Source organism: Schistocerca piceifrons, chromosome 9, assembly GCF_021461385.2.
Source record: "Schistocerca piceifrons isolate TAMUIC-IGC-003096 chromosome 9, iqSchPice1.1, whole genome shotgun sequence".
NCBI classification, from domain to species: Eukaryota; Metazoa; Arthropoda; class Insecta; order Orthoptera; family Acrididae; genus Schistocerca; species Schistocerca piceifrons.
The window spans coordinates 63,538,292-63,561,331 of NC_060146.1; the positions used below are offsets into that span (position 1 = coordinate 63,538,292).

The window sequence follows — 23,040 nt, forward strand, 5'->3', positions numbered from 1 at the left end:
ATGAACTTGAGCCGGCATGTGTGGCCGAGCGGTTCTCGGCGCTTCAGCCTGGAACCGCGCGACCGCTACGGTCGCAGGTTCGAATCCTGCCTCGGGCATGGATGTGTGTGATGTCCTTAGGTTAGTTAGGTTTAAGTAGTTCTAAGTTCTAGGGGACTGATCACCTACGATCTTCAGTCCCATAGTGCTCAGAGCCAGACAAATTAACTTGGAGTGTACTACACGCTTGGATACTCAAATGCTTATTCTCACGTGTACGCTACTGGCCATTAAATTGCTACACCACGAAGATGACGTGCTACAGACGCGAAATTTAATCGAGAGGAAGAAGATGCTGTGACATGCAAATGATTAACTTTTCAGAGTATTCACACAAGGTTGGCGCCGGTGGCGACACCTACAACGTGCTGACATGAGGAAGGTTTCCAACCGATTTCTCATACACAAACAGCAGTTGACTGGCGTTGACTGGTGAAACGTTGTTGTGATACCTCCTGTAAGGAGGAAAAATGCGCACCGTTTCCGACTTTGATACAGGTCGGATTGTAGCCTATTGCGATTGCGGTTTATCGTATCGCGACACTGCTGCTCGCGTTGGTCGAGATCCAATGACTGTTGGCACAATATGGAATCGGTGGGTTCAAGAGGGTAATACGGAACGCCCTGCTGGATCCCAACGGCCTCGTATCACTAGCAGTCGAGATGACAGGCATCTTATCCGCATGGCTGTAACGGATCGTGCAGCCACGTCTCGATCCCTGAGTCAACACATGGGGACGTTTACAAGACAACAACCATCTGCACGAACAGTTCGACGACGTTTGCAGCAGCATGGACTATCAGCTCGGAGACCACGGCTACTGTTACCCTTGACGCTGCATCACAGACAGGAGCGCCTGTGATGGTGTACTCAACGACGAACCTGGGTGCATGAATGACAAAACGTCATTTTTTCGGACGAATCCAGGTTCTGTTTACAGCATCATGATGGTGTTTGGCGACATCGCGGTGAACGCACACTGGAAGCATGTATTCGTCATCGCCATACTGGCGTATCACCTGGCGTGATGGTATGGTGTGCCACTGGTTACACGTCTCGGTCACCTCTTTTTCGCATTGACGGTACTTTGAAGAGTGGATGTTACATTTCAGATGTGTTACGATCCGTGGCTCTACCCTTCATTCGATCCCTGCGAAACCCTACATTTCAGCAGGATAATGCACCACCGCATGTTGCAGGTCCTGTACGGGCCTTTCTGGATACAGAAAGTGTTCGACTGCTGCCCTGGCCAGCACATTCTCCAGATCTCTCACCAACTGAAAACGTCTGATCAATGGTGGCCCAGGAACTGGCTCGTCACAATACGCCAGTCACTACTCTTAATGAACTGTGGTATCGTGTTGTAGCTGCATGGGCAGCTGTACCAGTACACGCCATCCAAGCTGTGTTTGACTCATTGCCCAGGCGTATCAAGGCCGTTATTACGGCCAGAGGTGGTTGTTCTGGGTATTGATTTCTCAGGATCTATGCACCCAAATTTCGTGAAAATGTAATCACATGTCAGTTCTAGTATGGTATATTTGTGCAATGAATACCCGTTTATCATCTGCATTTCTTCTTGGTGTAGCAATTTTAATGGCCAGTAGTGTATTTTAACTTTGACTCTGTTAAAGTTTACAATTTTAGTAGGCCGCGTCCGCCTGTGAAACACGAGGTAAAATCTGCTGCTTTGTACTCCGATCTCGAACTGCTGTAAGAAACAATTTTAAATTCACTTTTTTGCCTGACCGCTTATTGCGGTATGGTTGCCCTTATTATCAGATTTGAATCTTCCGCTGCGGCGGCTCTTTCCGCCGTGTCGCAGCCGTGCACCACGAACACCACTTAAAAAGCTGAAAATGTCTGAAATAAATGTGTAAAATACCATGCAAGCTTTCTAATAATAACATGCGACTTCTCATGAAATAACTATATTTAAAAAACGAATAATCACAAGTTCACACACCTTTCTTTATAAGCAGCGCTTAATGCCGTCCTGCTTACAATCTTGACAAATGAAAGCTGCCTATGCGTTAAAGTGTAGCATTTATTCCACGCTAGGTGAGCAGAGCCCTACGTCAACGTGACGTAGACACGCGTCATCATGAGTTTCACGAATTGTCCTATTGGCTGTTGTGTGCATTCTGTATACATCGACTGTTGTGTGCGTCTTGAATCTGCACTGTTCATTGTTCTTAGTTGATTTACAACATGAAGGCAAAATTAAATGGAACTAGATGGATTAATATTACCAGCAACATTCGGAATTATTTCCAACTTCAGTTTCTCAGTTTAACGTTTCTGCCCACATGAATTATGTACAGTTTATTGGCTTTTATAAAAATACGAAACACTTTAATTTCTCCCTATTTCACTTTTTTATCCACATGATTTAAGCACGATTAATCGGACTAAAATATGCATAGATACTTTCGTTATGGTTATGATTCCTTCATTCAGATATTCGTTATGTTCATGAAACACTCAATAACATCCCACATTCTTTCGATTGCAGCTTAATAATTAATTATTTCACGTTTCTAACCACGCGATTTATGCACGGTTCATCGGATTTTTTAAAAAAAAATTGACTATAAGCTTTTTTTTTTTACTTGCGTTATGGGTCCTTCGTTCAGACATTCATTATGTTCCTGGAACACATAATGCCATCCCAAATTGTTGGGATTACAGCTTAATAATTAATTCAACTGGGATGAGCGTAACAGATAACTCCTGTCACTTCGTTTGTACACATGTATTTACATTTAGTTTTGACGTTATCGGTACAACCGCAAAGATCGATATACGCAGTCGTGTAGACGATTTAGGTTATTTGCGTCACGATGACGTAGTGTTACGTCACTATGACGTAGGGTTCTCTTCACCTAGCGTGAGATGAATGCTACCCTGCGTTAAACATAGCGTCACAGGTTCCTCCCATAGAGTAAAATTCTCTGGAGTGAGCATTGCGTTCTGCGCATGTTGTCAACATTAAACCAGGATAGTCACGTGTTTTCGGGACTTCGCTGTACGTGTGTGCTTTCCGCAGAGTTTGAAGTTTATAATATCAAGAGTTTTTGTTGTGTTTTCACCGTTTGTTGATAGTGTAATAGCGATGGTGAATTACTGTTGTTGCTATGGGTGCAAAGAAAAATGTGTGAAAGGAGGGATAGTAACTTTTCAAGGGTACTATGTTTAAAAATTTCGAGACGCATTATAATTAAGGCTTGATTCTGTAAACCTATTTTTCTACGATTTTATGACTATATAATAGATATTACGGATCGTACAAAAGCTTACAACCAATCGCTTCCTCTCGTAAATTTGCTAATGGAACAGGAAAGGGAATGGTTAGTTGTTTCAGCAAATACTATCCTCCCTGCATTTATCAGTGACTTGTCGATTATGTATATAGATTTGAAAGACGGGAGACAGATAAATTCTATAGAGTGGGAGTCTGCAATTGTCTTCGTATAATATGTGTGTCCAAACCTTTTTCTTTACTATAAAGTTACTGTAGGAGACCATGTTAAGTGTGTCTAGGACATGGAGAATGATTACGTGAGATTTATATTTTAGTTTCCCGAAGGATGAACAACGAGAAAAGATGTGGCTCCAGAAAATAATGAGGAGTAATTTTGTCCCCACAAAATATTCCAGAGTATGTTCAAAACACTTTCAAGAGGAATGTTTAGACAGAGAAAAATTTGGACGTGTGTGGCTGATGGTAGATGCTATACCAACTATTTTAATTTTCCACAGCACCTACTACCAATTTCTGAATTCAGCTCAAATACATTTTCTGCACAAATCAAATAAAAAACACAATAGTGTTTTCTTCGCCATTTGATTAAGAAGCGTAAAATATTAGTAAACATGTCCCCAAACTCTTTCATTTGTGTAACTTTCCACTTCCCTTAATGGTGATATTGGTTGACTGTTACATGACCAACTGTATTTGCTTTACAGTACATTTATTCTCCGATTGCCTTTTTTCCCCCTTTTCACTCAGTCTATTATTTATTTAATAAACTGGGAGCAAGTACGTAAAATGCGTTAAATAAACACTTCAAAGTGTCACCAGTAAGAAAAATTGTGCTTTAGGTCGCAAAAACGAGAAAATAAATATGCAGAAATAGCAGAAAAAGGACGAATTAGCAGGGATATTATCACTAATGTGCGGCAAATTCGGTGTTTTTTCGGACACTTGCAAAAGTACTAGCGTACTGCCAAGTCGTTTTGCAAGACTATCACTGCAAAAATGTACGTCAGGCTCTGTAATACTATAAAGTGCCGTATCATACCGAAAACTACCAAAAATCGAGTGGTTCAAATGGCTCTCAGCACTATGGGACTTAACATCTATGGTCATCAGTCCCCTAGAACTTAGAACTACTTAAACCTAACTAACCTAAGGACATCACACAATACCCAGTCATCACGAGGCAGAGAAAATCCCTGACCCCGCCGGGAATCGAACCCGGGAAGCCGAGCGTGGGAAGCGAGAGCGCTACCGCACGACCACGAGCTGCGGACAAATCGAGTGCATCTGAACTGTGACACCTACCGCAAAGAAGCAGAATGCAATATCACTTGCCCTTAAAATTTACGTAGCTGGTTTATTCCCGGTATCAAATGGATAATGTTAAAATGTCTGCGCAACATATATGAATAATCCACGACACTTACGAAAAGAATCCGTCTGTACTAGGGATGTAGTGATATTCGATATATACAGGGCGCTATACAGACACACACGCACACGACGTCCCGAAAACACGTGACCAGGCCGGCAATGTATGTTGACAACACATAATCTGTTCTGCGCATGTGAATGCTCACTCCAGAGATATTTACTCTATGGTACCTCCTCTCTACGTTACTCCAAGAAGACGACAACGACATTATTATTCTTACACTACTATTTATACAATGCCTGATTGTCATGAAGTCTCTGTTCTTCTTTAGTAATTCTTTTCTGTGGCGGTTTCAGAACTCGCCAACACATATTATTTCACAAATCCAGTACGTAATTCTTTACAAATACAAATAATAACATAATTGTCTCTATTCTATTATTATTCAGAGTCCACAGACGTAATCAGTGCCTGTATATAAATAAAATTGCAATTGCATTGTTATAAAGCATGTTTTGCCAGGAAACGTTATAGACCTGAAAGCAGTGGAACACCTATGGTTCAGTTAAATTTCTCTCCAGACACCAGCATCCAACATCATTGTCTTCTCTGGTTTCGGCTTTTGATGAAGACTGGTCCGTTCTCAAACATTCACACACTTAATCGAAAGTGTACTCAGCAGAACTGAAGCCATCATAAAGGACTGGAGTGAACGCAACACATATTAAGATAATAGATGACTGGGTACTTTTAAAAAGCTAATGTTCATAAATTCCTTCCGAATACCGCTCTACATCTACATCTACATTTACATTTATAATCCGCAAGCCATCCAACGGTGTGTGGTGGAGGGCACTTTACGTGTCACTGTCATTACCTCCCTTTCCTGTTCCAGTCGCGTATGGTTCGCGGGAAGAACGAATGCCGGAAAGCCTCCGTGCGCGCTCGAATCTCTCTAATTTTACATTCGTGATCTCCTCGGGAGGTATGAGTAGGGGCAAGCAATATATTCGATACCTCATCCAGAAACGCACCCTTCACCGCGATGCAGAGCGCCTCTCTTGTAGAGTCTTCCACATGAGTTTGCTGAACATCTCCGTAACGCTATCACGCTTACCAAATAGCCCTGTGACGAAACGCGCCGCTCTTCTTTGGATCTTCTCTATCTCCTCCGTCAACCCGACCTGGTACGGATCCCACACTGATGAGCAATACTCAAGTATAGGTCGAACGAGTGTTTTGTAAGCCACCACCTTTGCTGATGGACTACATTTTCTAAGGACTCTCCCAATGCATCTCAACCTGGCACCCGCCTTACCAACAGTTAGTTTTATATGATCATTCCACTTCAAATCGTTCCGCACGCATACTCCCAGATATTTTACATAAGTAACTGCTACTAGTGTTTGTTCCGCTATCATATAATCGTACAATAAAGGATCCTTCTTTCTGTGTATTCGCAATACATTACATTTGTCTATGTTAAGGGTCAGTTGCCACTCCCTGCACCAAGTGCCTATTCGCTGCAGATCTTCCTGCATTTCGCTGCAATTTTCTAGCGCTGCAACTTCTCTGTACACTACAGCATCATCCGCGAAAAGCCGCATGGAACTTCCGACACTACCTACTAGGTCATTTATATATATACTGTGAAAAGCAATGGTCCCATAACACTCCCCTGTGCCATGCCAGAGGTTACTTTAACGTCTGTAGACGTCTGTCCATTGAGAACAACATGCTGTGTTCTGTTTGCTAAAAACTCTTCAATCCAGCCACACAGCTGGTCTGATATTCCGTAGGCTCTTTGTTTATTAGGCGACAGTGAGAAACTGTATCGAACGTCTTCCGGAAGTCGAGGAAAATGTCATCTACGTGGGAGCCTGTATCTAATATTTTCCGGGTCTCATGAACAAATAAAGCGAGTTGGGTCTCACACGACCGCTGTTTCCGGAATTCATGTTGATTCCTACAGAGTAGATTCTAGGTTTCCAGAAACGACATGATACGCGAGCAAAAAACATGTTCTAAAATTCTACAACAGATCGACGTCAGAGATATAGGTCTATAGTTTTGCGCATCTGCTTGACGACCCTTCTTGAAGACTGGGACTACCTGTGCTCTTTTCCAATTATTTGGAACCTTCCGTTCCTCTAGAGACTTGCGGTACACGGCTGTTAGAAGGGGGGCAAGTTCTTTCGCGTACTCTGTGTAGAATCGAATTGGTATCCCGTCAGGTCCAGTGGACTTTCCTCTGTTGAGTGATTTCAGTTACTTTTCTATTCCTTGTACACTTATTTCGATGTCAGCCATTTTTTCGGTTGTGCGAGGATTTAGAGAAGGAACTGCAGTGCGGTCTTCCTCTGTAAAACTGCTTTGGGAAAAGGTGTTTAGTATTTCAGCTTTACGCGTGTCACTCGCATTCGGGAGGACGACGGTTCAATCCCGTCTCCAGCCATCCTGATTTAGGTTTTCCGTGATTTCCCTATATCACTTCAGGCAAATGCCGGGATGGTTCCTTTGAAAGGGCACGGCCGATTTCCTTCCCAATCCTTCCCTAACCCGAGGTTGTGCTCCGTCTCTAATGACCTCGTTATCGACGGGACGTTAAACACTAACAACCACCACCACCTTTACGCGTTTCATCCTCTGTTTCATTGCCATCATCATCCCGGAGTGTCTGGACATGCTGTTGCGAGCCACTTACTGATTCAACGTAAGACCAGAACTTCCTAGGATTTTCTGTCAAGTCGGTACATAGAATTTTACTTTAGAATTCACTGAACGCTTCACGCATAGCCCTCCTTACGCTAACTTTGACATCGTTTAGCTTCTGTTTGTCTGAGAGTGTTTGGCTGCGTTTAAACTTGCAGTGAAGCTCTCTTTGCTTTCGCAGTAGTTTCCTACATTTGTTGTTGAACCACGGTGGGTTTTTCCCGTCCCTCACAGTTTTACTCGGCGCGTGCCTGTCTAAAACGCATTTTACGATTGCCTTGAACTTTTTCCACTAACACTCAACGTTGTCAGTGTCGGAACAGAAATTTTCGTTTTGATCTGTTAGGTAGTCTGAAATGTGCCTTCTATTACTCTTGGTAAACAGATAAACCTTCCTCCCTTTTTTTATATTCCTATTTACTTCCATCTTCAGGGACCACCGTCTGGTTCTCGCCCCCATTTACCTTTATACGAAGGGACTTCAAAAAGTAAGTTACACATTACTACTTCGGGCCGATAAACGTTTATTGAATTCTGTACTACACTTCAGAGTGCCACAGATACGCATGTGGATCATCATTCGTACTACAGCCATTACACTGCTCGATGGGCATCGTGGCCGGCCGAAGAGGCCGTGCGGTTAAAGGCGCTGCAGTCTGGAACCGCAAGACCGCTACGGTCGCAGGTTCGAATCCTGCCTCGGGCATGGATGTTTGTGATGTCCTTAGGTTAGTTAGGTTTAACTAGTTCTAAGTTCTAGGGGACTAATGACCTCAGCAGTTGAGTCCCATAGTGCTCAGAGCCATTTGAACCATTTTGTGCATCGTGTTTGCCTCCAGTGACGCTGTCGTGTCTGCTGCTGCTGGAGCTGGTGGCTCTGAGCCTATGGGCCCGCAGGCTGTACTGCCGCGAGTCTACGCCGGTGGTGACGCTAGGGTACCAGCCACGAGGAGATGCACAGTCTGATGCGGAGGCTGGCGGCGGACCGGAAGTGGCCAGTGCTGTGGTCACCACACAGCCGAGGCATCACAACGGGATACAGCGCGCCAGAGATCGTCCACTCAACTCCATCACCATTGTCACGTGATCGAGCCTAATATCTTTTGGAATAGTCAGGCAGCTGAATCTGTCAACAGGAAGCAGATATGTGGAATACTGCTCAGAAAAGCACAAAGACCTCCACCATCTGATGAAACCATTCACGTGTGTTTGTCAGTTTTAGACCAAGTTGCCCTTGGCTACTTTGTGTAAGTCTCTTCAGTTGTCTCCAGTTTGGCGATTTGATAGCTCACATTTCTCGTCCCTGCCTCCATTAGTACTATCTGTCGGATTGGTCTCGGAATGGGGACATCTGAATTCTTGGTGAGCCGTGTATCGACTCGTGCTACACCTTGTATTTAGATTGCATTGGTTTTCCTTTTCTTCCCCTGACATATTTGTTTGATATGTCGTCTGTCGTTAAGTGGCTGCTTGGTTGTCTTTTCCCTCTGCTATCGATATCTGAGTTTTGCTTCCGGGAAACTGCTATGGAGGAAGTGAGATCTTTGACCCGTGGTAACTTCGTGCGGTGGCGCGGAAGTAGGGGCGTTGCACGCAGAGAGTGTGGTGGACACGGGAGGGCAGTGTGGCTCTCCAGCGCGAAGCAGGCGTGGTCGGTTGTACCGAGTCGCCACGTGATGTGTGTCGGTTGTGTGTTACGAGCGGGTGGAGTTGACGGAAGAGCTGCCCGTGTGTGGGTTGTGTACAGAATCGCCCCACGAGTAGTTGGTGTTCATTTCGTCTTGGTGGGACGTTAACAAGCTTCTTTAAATCCTCCGTTTCAACACTGGAGTTTAAAAGGAGACACCTAACATGAAGGAGCGGTCACTACCCGTCAACGTTGCAGAGAGACGTGAACTCAGGTGACAGAGCGTGTTGTCGCGTGACCGTGGCGTGTCGGGTACGCTGGCGACGCGTGCGCGGTCGGATGTGTGGATCCTTGCCATCGGAGGTCGTGTACTGCCTGTTCGAGCATAATTGCAAGTTAAGTTAGTGGAAGGTTTAATCATTAAGTAATAAGTTTGTGTAACCAGCGTCTCTTCTGCCTTGTGGCCTCCGGCGACCGGGTTTCCTGTCCCCGGCACCGGTGTAACTGAAGACAGTGATCTTTCCTCCTCCTCTCGTTACTGCCCTGTGGGAGGTGTAGTTTTGGCAATTTCTTTCGCTATTCTGTCGTGTGTTATGAGTAAATTCATGCTTCTTGTTGGTTGATCGTGTGGTCGCTCAATTAGGACTGTGTGGTGTAATGTTTCCTTGCACGAGGTTAGCTCTAATTCTATCAGCAAGTTAAGGCATCTTATTACAAGTTTTCGCTGGCTAAAAGTCGGTGCAGTGACCAGCCCGAGAGTGGCAATTGTGTTTACGGGCATATTTAAATTGGTCAGTATTCTGTCTAGCCTGAGCATCCCTGAGTGGGTGATTTGCGGCCACCTTATTCAGGTCCGTCATATCTGTTATGTTCTAATGATATTCCAGGACAGTACTGTTTAAAATTTTTTTTAAGTTTCTCCAAGTTTGTAAATTCTTTTATTGCCATTAATCGTGTGTTTGCTGAGACCTGTTTAATTTTTTTAATAGCGGCGTTGATAGCTTCACTACCTCACCGTACTTTATTAACAAAGTTCTATATTTACTATAATAGCCGGTTTACTAATGTTTTACTAGTGTTTTAGTTTCTGTAAGATATGAATAAAACATTTGTGTGTGAAAATCTCAACTCGACAGTAAACTACTAGAAATTTGGCCTCGTTTCCCAATTTGTGGTGTGGCTTGTAGGAACCGTAACCACTGTGTGTGTCACTTGGAAAGAAATTCATAATGAAGAGATCTTTCGAAGAGCATATTCGTGGAGCCGCCTCATATTCAACATCTCCTGTGTACTGGAAGGGTCGCCTTGGTCACTGTTAATATCCCCGGATATTGTGTATCGTGATAACGGAATATCTTTGTGCAATCTAAACAGATCAATGATTGTTTTGTTCACTTATTAGATAGTCTGTACCACAGAGTGTACCACAGAGAGTACCACAGAGATTATTTAATATATAGCCATAAATGTAAACAGGAATTGCAACTGTCAAAGTAAACTTTCTTATAGCGTAATCAGTTGTGTGCAAGAAGTCCAATTTGTTTTCACATCTCTAATACTGGACTACATGACTCGGTGATTTAATTCTTGAAAAAAAAAAAAAAGAAATTGTGGAGAGGTATTTTCGAAAATCTTGATGGCCATAGTTAGTAGTTCTAGTGCCTTTGTGTTATATTTGGCAAAATGCATGGGCTTAGTATGCAATCTCAGAAGCTGACTTTTACTGTTCATACAAAATTTAAAACAACGTCAAAATTCTTATTTGTGGTAAGAAAAGGAAAAGCTTCAATTGTGAAACATCAAAAGTACACTGTGGCTATGTACAATGATAAATGCGGTGCATTTGAATTCAAGGTTCCAATAAATGTAGAGCTGTTGTAAGCTCTGGAACTTAACCGTGAACATGTACTTCGTTTTCAACAAAGAATTATAACAAATCCTATAACTCCTTTTCTTAGTTATAGAAAAGTTTGTAACCTCCCTATTACTAATCGGCCTATCCTGCTTGCGATATATGACCGTGGATCGCGTGTATGCCTAATGGATTTTTTTCTAATTGTATAAGGCTATCTTTCCCGAAGAAGTGATACCGATAAGTAGGAGGAAAGTGTACAACCGACCCTTCTGATGGAAAGTCTCCTAAAATTAAAAGTAATTAAACCGAACAGGGCTATAATTTGGAAAATGAAAGTTATTTTGTGCATTCACTCACGAGCACCACTGGACAGAAAGGGGTACCACTTATCATGAATCCAAAAGTTACACTAATGAACGAAAAGGAAGTAATTAACGGTCGCCAGCCCACTAGGGCAACTTACATCCAAAGTCCTGTACGAGATGATGGGAAAGCAAAACATGTATTATTAAACACTGACGTGGCAACTAAAGGTTGCCACGCTTTTCTTTATTTATTTATTTATATTTTTTTGACAATAATTTTAAGTGAGTATGTAATGATAAAGAAAACTGAGGAGTCATTCTTACCTTATGTATGGCATTAAATTTTGGAAATGGCAATTGAGTAATGATTTGAAAATATCCAGTTAAACTGTATGTTAGTACTGAACTTCGTTACGTGAACAATGACTTTCAGTGACCTCAGCATAATTTCATCAGAGAAATTTAGAAAAAAAGCAAGCTCTTTTTACTTTGCCGTTACTTATTTTGCAAATTGGATTTCATATTATTGTCTGAACAACTGAGCCTTTTTTACTGACTGGAACAGAATTGAATACAAGAATACATACCAAACCAAACAGCCATGTGCTCCAAGCTATATGTAAAATAAATAAAACTTCCGTACTCTTAATTTGTGCGTTTCTTTAGATTTGGAATTTTTCAGTGATTGATTCTCAGACTCGAAAAATGAAAGTGCTTTACTTTAGTCATATACTGAAGCCTCTGTTACACAACTGTTAATTGAAAGTAGACTGAGCCTAAAATTCCTAAAAGAGAAATTATTCATTAATAAACTGGCTGTAACTATTCAATTTGTTTCTTATGACACTCAGTTAGCGTATTAGGAAAAAAAGGATAAAGGATCCTGCTTGGTAACAATGTCTGGGGGCAATGAGGACACAATCGCCCTGAGTTTAACTGATTATGATTTAAATAAATCTTATCAATCAAATGACATTCAGTTGTGCTGCTGGGTTAGCCGTTAATACTTTCTACCAATGAACAGTCTTGCTTCAGTGCTGTGCATACGATGAAACAGCGATGCTGGAACTGCTGCTGTTGTTGAAGACGGTAGCATATCGTGGAGCCACGGCTAACTATAGGAACGGGCATTCGTAATTAATACAGCCTCTTCCGGCCGTCCACTGTCCGTACTCCTGCTCTAGACATCTGGCTGGCGCGCGTATATGACGCCGCTGAAATTGGTACTCTCTACTGCGAGAGCGTTAACACCACACTTCTGCACACTACAGGCGCTGAAACCCGTCTCCTTCTCTCCGCGCAACAACCGCCTAGCCAAAGATTTTACAACGCACAAGCACTGATATTATCGTTGCTAGTCGATGCAAATAACAATTCCTCTGGCTTTCTCCCAGAGCTTATAAGTTTCACAGTAGAACACAGATAAATACAATGAAACGTCAACAGACTTCTAGCTAAATGTACACATACAGTGAAGCAATGTCCTTACTTATTAAAGGAAAACGTTTAAATTACAAATATTTACATATAATTCAGAAAAAAAATTATATATCGGTAGCAGGTGCCATGCATCCTGCGTTTTCGGTGTTACAATTTTCTGATTACCTTTTAATTATGTGGTCTGTATGAAAACAAAAGTTTCTTCTTGGACACAAAGAATTCACCAAGTGGGGGACATTTCTAGAAGTTGAGGTATATACTGGGTGATAAAAAAGTCAGTATAAATTTGAAAACTTAATAAACCACGGAATAATGTAGATAGAGAGGTAAAAATTGACACACATTCTTGGAATGACATGGGGTTTTATTAGAACCACCCCATATTGCTAGACGCGTAAAAGATCTCTTGCGCACGTCGTTTGGTGATGATCGTGTGCTCAGCCGCCACTTTCGTCATGCTTGGCCTCCCAGGTCCCCAGACCTCAATCCGTGTGATTATTGGCTTTTGGGTCACCTGAAGTCGCAAGTGTATCGTGATCGACCGAAATCTCTAGGGATGCTGAAAGAGAACATCCGACACCAATGCCTCACCATAACTCCGGACATACTTTACAGTGCTGTTCACAACATTATTCCTCGACTACAGCTATTGTTGAGGAATGATGGTGGACATATTGAGCATTTCCTGTAAAGAACATCATCTTTGCTTTTTCTTACTTTGTTATGCTAATTATTGCTATTCTGATCAGATGAAGCGCCATCTGTCGGACATTTCTTGAACTTTTGTATTTTTTTTTTTTTTTTGTTCTAATAAAACTCCATGTCATTCCAAGCATGTGCGTCAATTTGTACTTCTCTATCTACATTATTCCGTGATTTATTTAGTTTTCAAATTTATACTGACTTTTTGATCACCCAGTACCTAACCATTCTTGAGATCTAACTAATGCATCATAACTTGCAGCCTCATAGAATCTTTCTGTTGATGAACAGTATGTTCTAGACGGTCAATAAAATTAGTTGTACAACAGTGATTCTGGAGTTTCTTCAAAAAAAGAATATTCGTCGGTTTCTGCAGTTCTTCGGAAAAGGCAAATGATGCACGAAACCATAAAACAACACATCGCGAGTACATATATCAACAGGATTTCCCTCATTTTGAAATCCAAGTTAAATGAAAAAAAAACCTTGAGCATGTTTAAAATATGTGTCGTTCCAGTTTTACACTTTTGGACAAAAACAGGCATGGAAGAAATCCATAGGAAAACATAGGAATTTCTCACGAAGTATGGCGAGCATCATTCTAGAGCAGCTGTTGGAAAGCTGACTGTCGCATGTGAGACAGAAGAGGCCCTGTATTCCCGCATTGTACCACTCTACTGGTCGAGGTAGGCGCCAACGTCTTGTTGCGTGAGTTACCTCCCCATCACCCACGTAATGATTCATGCGGATTGCTTCCTTCATAAGGGCCAAAGATATGGAAGTCGGAAAGTGCGAGATACGGGCTAGGGTGGATTTGCGTGAGGCCTTGTGTTGTCATTGAGAAGGAGAAGTTCGTTTACATATTTATTGTGTCCAACACGCTGAAACCGTCTCTTCAATTTCCTGAGAGTAGTACAATACACTTCAGAGTTGATCGTTGCACCATGACGGAGGACATGAAACAGAAGACCGGCTGAGGGTACGGTATCGAACTTTTCTCCGGAGGACAGTTGATGTGGTGCCGCTCCATGGATTGCAGTTTTGTTTCCGCTTCGAAGTGACGAACCCATGTTTCATGGTCCGTGACGATTGTTGGTGTTGTGGTCTTCAGTCTGAGACGGGTTTGATGCAGCTCTCCATGCCACTCTATCCTGTGCAAGCTTCTTCATCTCCCAGTACCTACCGCAGCCTACATCCTTCTGAATCTGCTTAGTGTATTCATCTATTGGTCTCCCTCTACGATATTTACCCTCCACGCTGCCCTCCAATTCTAAATTTGTAATCCCTTGATGCCTCAGAACATGTCATAACAACCGATCCCTTCTTCTAGTCAGGTTGTGCCACAAACTCCTCTTCTCCCCAATTCTATTCAATGCCTCCTTATTAGTTATGTGATCCAGCCATCTAATCTTCAGCATTCATCTGTAGCACCACATTTCGAATGCTTCTATTCTCTTCTTGTCCAAACTATTTATCGTCCATGTTTCACTTCCATACATGGCTACACTCCATACAAATACTTTCAGAAACGACTTCCTGACTAATCAGTACTTGATGTTAACAAATTTCTCTTCTACAGCAACGCTTTCCTTGTCATTGTCAGTCTACATTCTATATCCTCTCTACTTCGACCATCATCAGTTATTTTGCTCCCCAAATAGCAAAACTCCTTTACTAATTTAAGTGTCTCATTTCCTAATCTAATTCGACTACATTCCATTATCCTCGTTTTACTTTTGTTGATGTTCATCTTATACCCTCCTTTCAAGACACTGTCCATTCCGTTCAACTGTTCTTACAAGTCCTTTGCTGTCTCTGACAGAATTACAATGTCATCGGGAACCTGAAAGTTTTTATTTCTTCTCCATGGATTTTAACACCTACACCGAACTTTTCTTTTGTTTTCTTTATTGCTTGCTCAATATACAGATTGAATAACATCGGGGATAGGCTACAGCCCTGTCTCAATCCCTTCCCAACCAATGCTTCCCTTTCATACCCCTCGACTCTCATAACTGCCATCTGGTTTCTGTACAAACTGTAAATAGCCTTTCACTCCCTGTATTTTACCCATGCCACATTCAGAATTTGAAAGAGCATATTCCAGTCAACATTGTCAAAAGCTTTCTCTAAGTCTACAAATGCTAGAAACGTAGGTTTGCCTTTCCTTAATCTTTCTTCTAAGATAAGTCGTAGGGTCAGGATTGCCTCGCGTGTTCCAACATTTCTATGGAATCTAAACTGATCTTCGCCGAGGTCGGCTTCTACGTTTTTCCATTCGTCTGTAAAGAATTCGCGTTAGTATTTTGCAGCTGTGACTTATTAGACTGATTGTTCGGTAATTTTCACATCTGTCAACACCTGCTTTCTTTGGGATTGGAATTATTATATTCTTCTTGAAGTCTGAGGGAATTTCGCCTGTCTCATACATCTTCCGTGACGATGTTCGATAAAAAATTGTTACATCAGTCTCGTAAGACGGAAGCAATTCCGCACAGTCTTGTGTTAGGCGGCGAGAAATCCAGCGGTCACACAGCTTGAATACCCCAGTCTCGTGGACGAGTGTGTCACCACTGCCAACAGACACGTCCAGTTGACCAACGAGGTGTTTGGCTGTGATCCGTCGATCACCTCGAATGAGAGTGTCCACACGTTCCAACATTGCAGGCGTCACGGATGGAGATCCGACAGGATTGAGCGACCGTGTGGCGATGATGGCAGACGCCTCGACCAACTACTCAAAGTGCTTTTGTTCACTGCCAGGTGTCCGTAGACATTCTGCAAGCGTCTATGAATGTCTGCGATGGTTTGGTTTTCCGCCAACAGAAATTCAATCTAGTGACAACTTTTTGCCAAATATCAGCCTTTTCACAATCAAGCAAGATTGTGGAACGGTATGTTTTTAGTTTAACATTTATTTGAAACAGGCACTGAATGGCTGGTACAGGAAATGCTCAGGCATGAGAATAAAGTTTTGTGTTAGCTGAAGAGCCAACACAGTGTTACGAGTGGAGGCCGAAATGCACGCGTTTTAGCTCACGCAGGCTGGCGTGAAGAGGGAAGAACTATACTGACGTGAGGTCTGGAACATGACAAGGAATGAGAATTCAGAAAGCGGACATAATTAGTTTGATACTTAAATTTAAACCATTAATGATGAAAGTAGCTCTTGACGGTACATGATTCACAATATTATCTGTTCAGAATACATTCTTGAAGTAATTATAGTAACTGAATATGGCGCCTTGCTACGTCGTAGCAAATATAGCTGAAGGCTATGCTAAACAGTCGTCTCTGCAAATGAGAGCGTATGTAGACAGTGAACCATCGCTAGCAAAGTCGGCTGTACAACTGGGGCGAGTGCTAGGGAGTCTCTCTAGACCTGCCGTGTGGCGGCGCTCGGTCTGCAATCACTGATAGTGGCGACACGCGGGTCCGACGTATACTAACGGACCGCGGCCGATTTAAGGGCTACCACCTAGCAAGTGTGGTGTCTGGCGGAGACACCTCATAAAGATTGGTAACAATGCTCTTTCATCTTTTATATTTGAGGATGGGCAGGTAATATTCTCTCGAGCTGAAGAAGATATGGAATACATGCTGATCAAGCTTAAAAAGAAGTATCGCGAATGGCGTATGGGAATAAATCTGGAGAAGATGAAGTGTATGTGTATGGGACAGCATTTACTGAAAATTTGCAGAGGAGAACAAATAATAATCTGCAGAATTAACAAATATTTTGGAGCAATAGTAGATAAAAATGTTCAAATGTGTGTGAAATCTTATGGGACTTAACTGCTAAGGTCATCAGTCCCAAAGCTTACACATTACTTAACTTAAATTATTCTAAGGACAAACACACCCAGCCATGCCCGAGGGAGGACTCGAACCTCCGCCAGGATCAGCCGTACAGTCCATGACTGCAACGCCCAAGACCGCTCGGCTAATCCCGCGCAGCCCAATATTAGATAACTCCAGTACATGTGACAAGGATGTTAGTTACAGAATAGCAATGCGGAGGAGAGCTACTAAAACTTTGCAATAATAGTATTCGGCAGGACACTAGGAAAAGATAATTTTACAATGTGGTGGAGAGTTCCATATGGAGCTGAGATGTGACCTCAAACAAGGAAAGTTAAGGGCAAAATTAGAGCAGTGGAAATGGACTGTATGAGAAGAAGTCGCAGCTAACGAGGAAACATGGGCTACGAAATGATGTATGGAAATGGATGGAGATAAAGCGTTCCATAACAAAAACTTTGGAGGCTTGAGCGCTTCAGGGGTATGGACACGCACAGAGAATGCCTGACTAAAGGTGGGCAAGGAAGATTTTGAACTAGGAGTCTTCAATAAGAAGATGGAAAGGAAGGACAGCTGTAAGATGGGAAAAACGCATACAGGAAGCAATGGAAGGCAGAAATGTAGGACCAGATGACTGGAATGGAAGAGACCTGTGGTGGTCGTAAACGACTGACTCGTGAGAGAAAGTACATCTGCATCTACATCTACATACATGCTCCGCAATCCATCATACGGTGCGTGGTGGAGGGTACCTCGTACCACACCTAGCATCTTCTCTCCCTGTACCACTACCAAACAGAACGAGGGAAAAATGACTGCCTATATGCCGCTGTACGAGCCCTAATCTCTCTTATTTTATCTTTGTGGTCTTTCCACGAAATATAAGTTGGCTGCAGTAAAATTGTACTGCAATCAGCCTCAAATGCTGGTTCTCTAAATTTCCTCAGTAGCGATTCACGAAAAGATCGCCTCCTTTCCTCTAGAGACTCCCACCCGAGTTCCTGAAACATTTCCGTAACACTCGCATGATGACCAAACCTACCAGTAACAAATCTAGCAGCCCGCCTCTGAATTGCTTCTATGTCTTCCCTCAATCCGACCTGATGTGGATCCCAAACGCTCGAGCAGTACTCAAGAATAGGTCGTATTAGTGTTTTATAAGTGGTCTCCTTTACAGATGAACCACATCTTCCCAAAATTCCACCGATGAACAGAAGACGACTATCCGCCTTCCCCACAACTTCCATTACATGCTTGACCCACTTCATATCGCTCTGCAATGTTACGCCCAAATATTTAATCGACGTGACTGTGTCAAGCGCTACACTACTAATGGAGTACTCAAACATTACAGGATTCTTTTTCCTATTCATCTGCATTAATTTACATTTATCAATATTTACAGTTAGCTGCCATTCTTTACACCAATCACAAATCCTGTCCAAGTCATCTTGTATCGTCCTACAGTCACTCAACGACGACACCTTCCCGTACACCACAGCATCATCAGCAAACAGCCGCACATTGCTATCCACCCTATCCAAACGATCATTTATGTAGATAGAAAACAACAGCGGACCTACCACAATTCCCTGGGGCACTCCAGATGATACCCTCGCCTCGGATGAACACTCACCATGGAGGACAGCGTACTGGGTTCTATTACTTAAGAAGTCTTCGAGCCACTCACATACTTGGGAACCAATCCCATATGCTGGTACGTTAGATAGGAGTCTGCAGTGGGGCACCGAGTCAAACACTTTCCGGAAGTCAAGGAATATGGCATCCGTCTGATACCCTTCATCCATGATTCACAAGATGTCATGAGAAAAAAGGGCTAGTTACGTTTCGCAGGAGCGATGCTTTCTAAAGCTGTGCTGATGTATGGACAGCAACTTCTCTGTCTCAAGGATATTTATTATATTCGAACTGAGAATATATTTGAGAATCCTGCAAGAAACCGATGTTAAGGATATTGGTCTGTAATTTTGTGGATCTGTCCTTCTACCCCTCTTAGATACAGGCATCACCTGTGCTTTTTTCCAATCGCTCGGGGCTTTACGTTGGGCCAGAGATTCGAGATAAATGCAAGCTAAGTAAGGAGCCAGTGCAGTAGAGTACTCTCTGTAAAACCGAATTGGAATCCCATCAGGATCTGGCGATTTATTTATTTTCAATCCATTCAGCTGCTTCACAATCCCAGGGATGTCTATCACTATGTCCTCCACACGGGAATCTGTACGAGACTCAAACGGCGATACGATCCTCCTGCGTGAAAGATTTATCAAATGCTAAATTTAAAATTTCAGCTTTCGTTTTGCTGTCTTCCGTTGCCAGGCCAGACTGTTTAGTGAGTGACTGGATGGAAGCCTTCGACCCGCTTACCGATTTTACGGAAGAAGGAGAAGAGGAGAAGGAAAAGGTTCACAGAAAGCGTCCCTACGATATATGAAGTCCATTCCCAGTACATTAGCATCCACACTATTCCACTACTCTACTCGAGTTACCCATTGCTTTTCTGATTATGTCAAGTCGCTTTAAATTGTTATATGCCGTCTCATTGCATACACAACTAAAGTAAATCAACAATGCTCGGTCCTGCTTTCCGCATGCCGAAGTGTGACTGTGCAAATCGCATTCTCCTGTGACTCTTTCTGCAGAATTCCTCCGCCCGCGGAAACAGCAGGTGCCAAAACGTATAAGTAAGCTGTTTAGGTTTTTATGTTGGTAACGCCACGTAGCGCTCTGTATGAAAATCACTGACTGTGCTGTGTGCAGTCTGTGGCTGCTTTGCATTGTTGGAATATTTGCAATTGTAGTGTTGGGCAGTTGGATGTGAACAGCGCGTAGCGTTGCGCAGTTGGAGGTGAGCTGCCAGAAGTGGTGGATGTGGGGAGAGAGATGGCGGAGTTTTGAGAGCGGATGATCTGGACGTGTGTCCATCAGAGAGTAAATTTGTAAGACTGGATGTCATGAACTGATATATATATATATATATATATATATATATATATATATATATATATATATATATATATATATATATATATAATGACTTTTGAACACTATTAAGGTACCGAGCGAGGTGGCGCAGTGGTTAACACACTGGACTCGCATTCGGGAGGACGACGGTTCAATCCCGCGTCCGGCCATCCTGATTTAGGTTTTCCGTGATTTCCCTAAATCACTCCAGGCAAATGCCGGGATGGTTCCTTTGAAAGGGCATGGCCGACTTCCTCCCCCATCCTTCCCTAATCCTATGAGACCGATAACCTCGCTGTTTGGTCTCTTCCCCCAAACAAAACTATTAAGGTAAATACATTGTTTGTTCTTTATCAAAATCTTTCATTTGCTAACTGTGCCTATCAGTAGTTAGTGCCTTCAGTAGTTAGAATCTTTTATTAAGCTGGAAGTATTGGCCCTCGCTGTATTGCAGTAGTTAGAGTAACGAAGATTTTTGTGAGGTAAGTGATTCATGAAGGGTGTAGGTTATTGTTAGTCAGGGCCATTCTTTTGTAGGGATTATTGAAAGTCAGATTGCGTTGCGCTAAAAATATTGTGTGTCAGTTTAGTGTTGATCAGAATAAGTAAAGAGCGAAATGTCTGAGTACGTTCAGTTCTGTTCAGCTGTTTGAAAAACAAATAATGTAAGAGGTTTATCAGCACAGTAATTCATAAATTTTTCTAAGGGGTCGTTTCAAATGCTGCTATACCCAGATGATGGGAGATTCCTTCTCAACTTGTAAGAGTCGGTCCGCAGTAGACGATTAAGGGGGTCTTCTTGTTACGGTGTAAAGTCGAGCGCCGGACCGCCAGTCGGGAACGACAGAGAAGAGATGGCTGTGAGAAGACGTCAGCCAATCGCATGGTGACCGACCCCTCTCCAGGACGACAACGCGACATCAGCGGCTCCTATGTGAAGACAACATAAGCGCCGCACCCGACTGGCCGCAGCCAGTTTAATAGTAGCTTCAAGACTAGTGACTTGTATAGCAGTGACTTAGGATTGCCTATACTGAAGAAACTTGGTTATTTCGCATGTCGCACTTTGCTTCCGACACATCTGTGTAATCGCAAAGATAAGTACCGTCTCTTTTCATTTTGTAATGAAACTCATTAAAACGATTTGTTTGAATTGTTTGTCTAGCGAACCGAGTACTTAAGCCGTCGGCACTCGGACCGTGCATCCGAACGTTGAGCGTTGAGCGTGTCGAGTTTCTGAATTCATAGCGTGGAACAGCACGCTTGGGAGTCTTTCCGAACGTGCAGAGCAATATCTGGCATGTCAGATATTCTGAGCGTGCGTCTGAGCGTTGACCAATGAGATGGCACAATGCCATCTACGTCACACACACGCCGTCTCCCTTCAGTACAGAGTTGTGAGGCACCATACTGGCATTCATTTCTATTTCTGAACACCAGCAAATTGAGAATCACTGGAAAACCCGTTGTTTAATTGTGTGATTCGTTCGTATAAAATAATGAGAAACATCATATTCGTGGCAAAAGGATTATTGTAATTTGCGTATTATGAGAATAGGCTATTTGAAGGCAGCGACACACTGAAGAGCCACCTAAAACGCATTGTTCTTGGTACAAATTGTTATAATTAAATTTCAATTACTAACATATCTACGATTAAAGTCTTCAGCATGGGGTAACATAATAGGGGAAATGGGCGCGATGTTGGTTTAGCGTAATGAGTAGCGGAACTGACCTGTACTCAGTTGAAACTTCCTGGCAGATTAAAACTGTGTGCCGGACCGAGACTCGAACTCGTCACCTTTGCCTTTCGCGGGCAAGTGCTCTATTCCACTGCAGAGTGAAAATCTCATTCTGGAAACATCCCCCAGGCTGTGGCTAAGCCATGTCTCCGCAATATCCTTTCTTTCAGGAGTGCTAGTTCTGCAGGATTCGCAGGAGAGCTTCTGTAAAGTTTGGAAGGTAGGAGACGAGGTACTGGCAGAAGTAAAGCTGTGAGGACGGGGCGTGATTCGTGCTTGGGTAGCTTAGTTGGTAGAGCACTTGCCTGCGAAAGGCAAAGGTCCCGAGTTCGAGTCTCGGTCCGGTACTCAGTTTTAATCTGCGAGGAAGTTTCATATCAGCGCACACTCCTCTGCAGAGTGAAGATTTCATTCTGTACTCAGTTGTTTAGTGCGGCTCTGGTTCGCGTCTTGACACTACCAATTTTTTTTCCTAACATTCGCGTTTTTATTAGGTTCTGATACTTTATTATTAGTTTAATATAAGTATATGCTATAATATTAGATGTTATGTAAATATAAGTTCACCTTTTTTTGAGGGGTGACTGTGTCCGATTGGCATAATGTGCAGGACAGCTTGCGCTACTTGATAAAGACATTTTGCTCCTTTTTCTTTTACGCTTCGTAATTCACATGTTGCAAAGATTCTGCTACTGGGTAGGAACAGTGATCAAATAAGACTGACCTTGGAGTTTTACTAAAAAGTGGGAATGATGAAATGTTTATCTTATGCGGAGAAGTATTCCATATTTTTAACGCACTGTTTGTAATGGAACTTTTATAAGCCCGTGTCCTTATTGATTGGACATAGTACTTTCCTTTTCGTGGACGATGGAGGAAATGTGCGTTTTAATAGAGCTAACGTGTGAATTTTACACGCGCCTGTTGAGTAAACAGTGTGATTCCGAACTTGAAACATCCCTCAACTGCCGCTGGAGTGCGTTGCGATCGCGTATGCCACGTTGGGGCCCACGTGCCGTATGCACAAGTAGCATCGTTCCTGAGCGTTCGGCAGCACGTTGAACTTGGCACGCTCAACGTTAACATTCGACAGCACGGTCCGTGTGCCGACGGCTTTAGGATTCCTAGACAATCATATCCGACGACGAGCGTGGAGACATAAAACTTCCGGTCTCGAGGTTTCAAAAAATCGTTTTT

The 23,040-nt window shown here is 42.8% G+C and overlaps 1 protein-coding gene across 1 annotated transcript in view; it reads left to right on the forward strand.

The window, feature by feature from the left end:
* The window catches only part of LOC124716704 (organic solute transporter alpha-like protein), a 49,897-nt gene extending 41,421 nt beyond the window's left edge, over positions 1-8,476 (forward strand). The window contains exon 6 of the mRNA XM_047243246.1: positions 8,229-8,476. Within this exon, the coding sequence (XP_047099202.1) occupies positions 8,229-8,476 (248 nt within the window). The remainder of the gene's footprint in view (positions 1-8,228) is intronic.
* Positions 8,477-23,040: the final 14,564 nt, after the last annotated feature.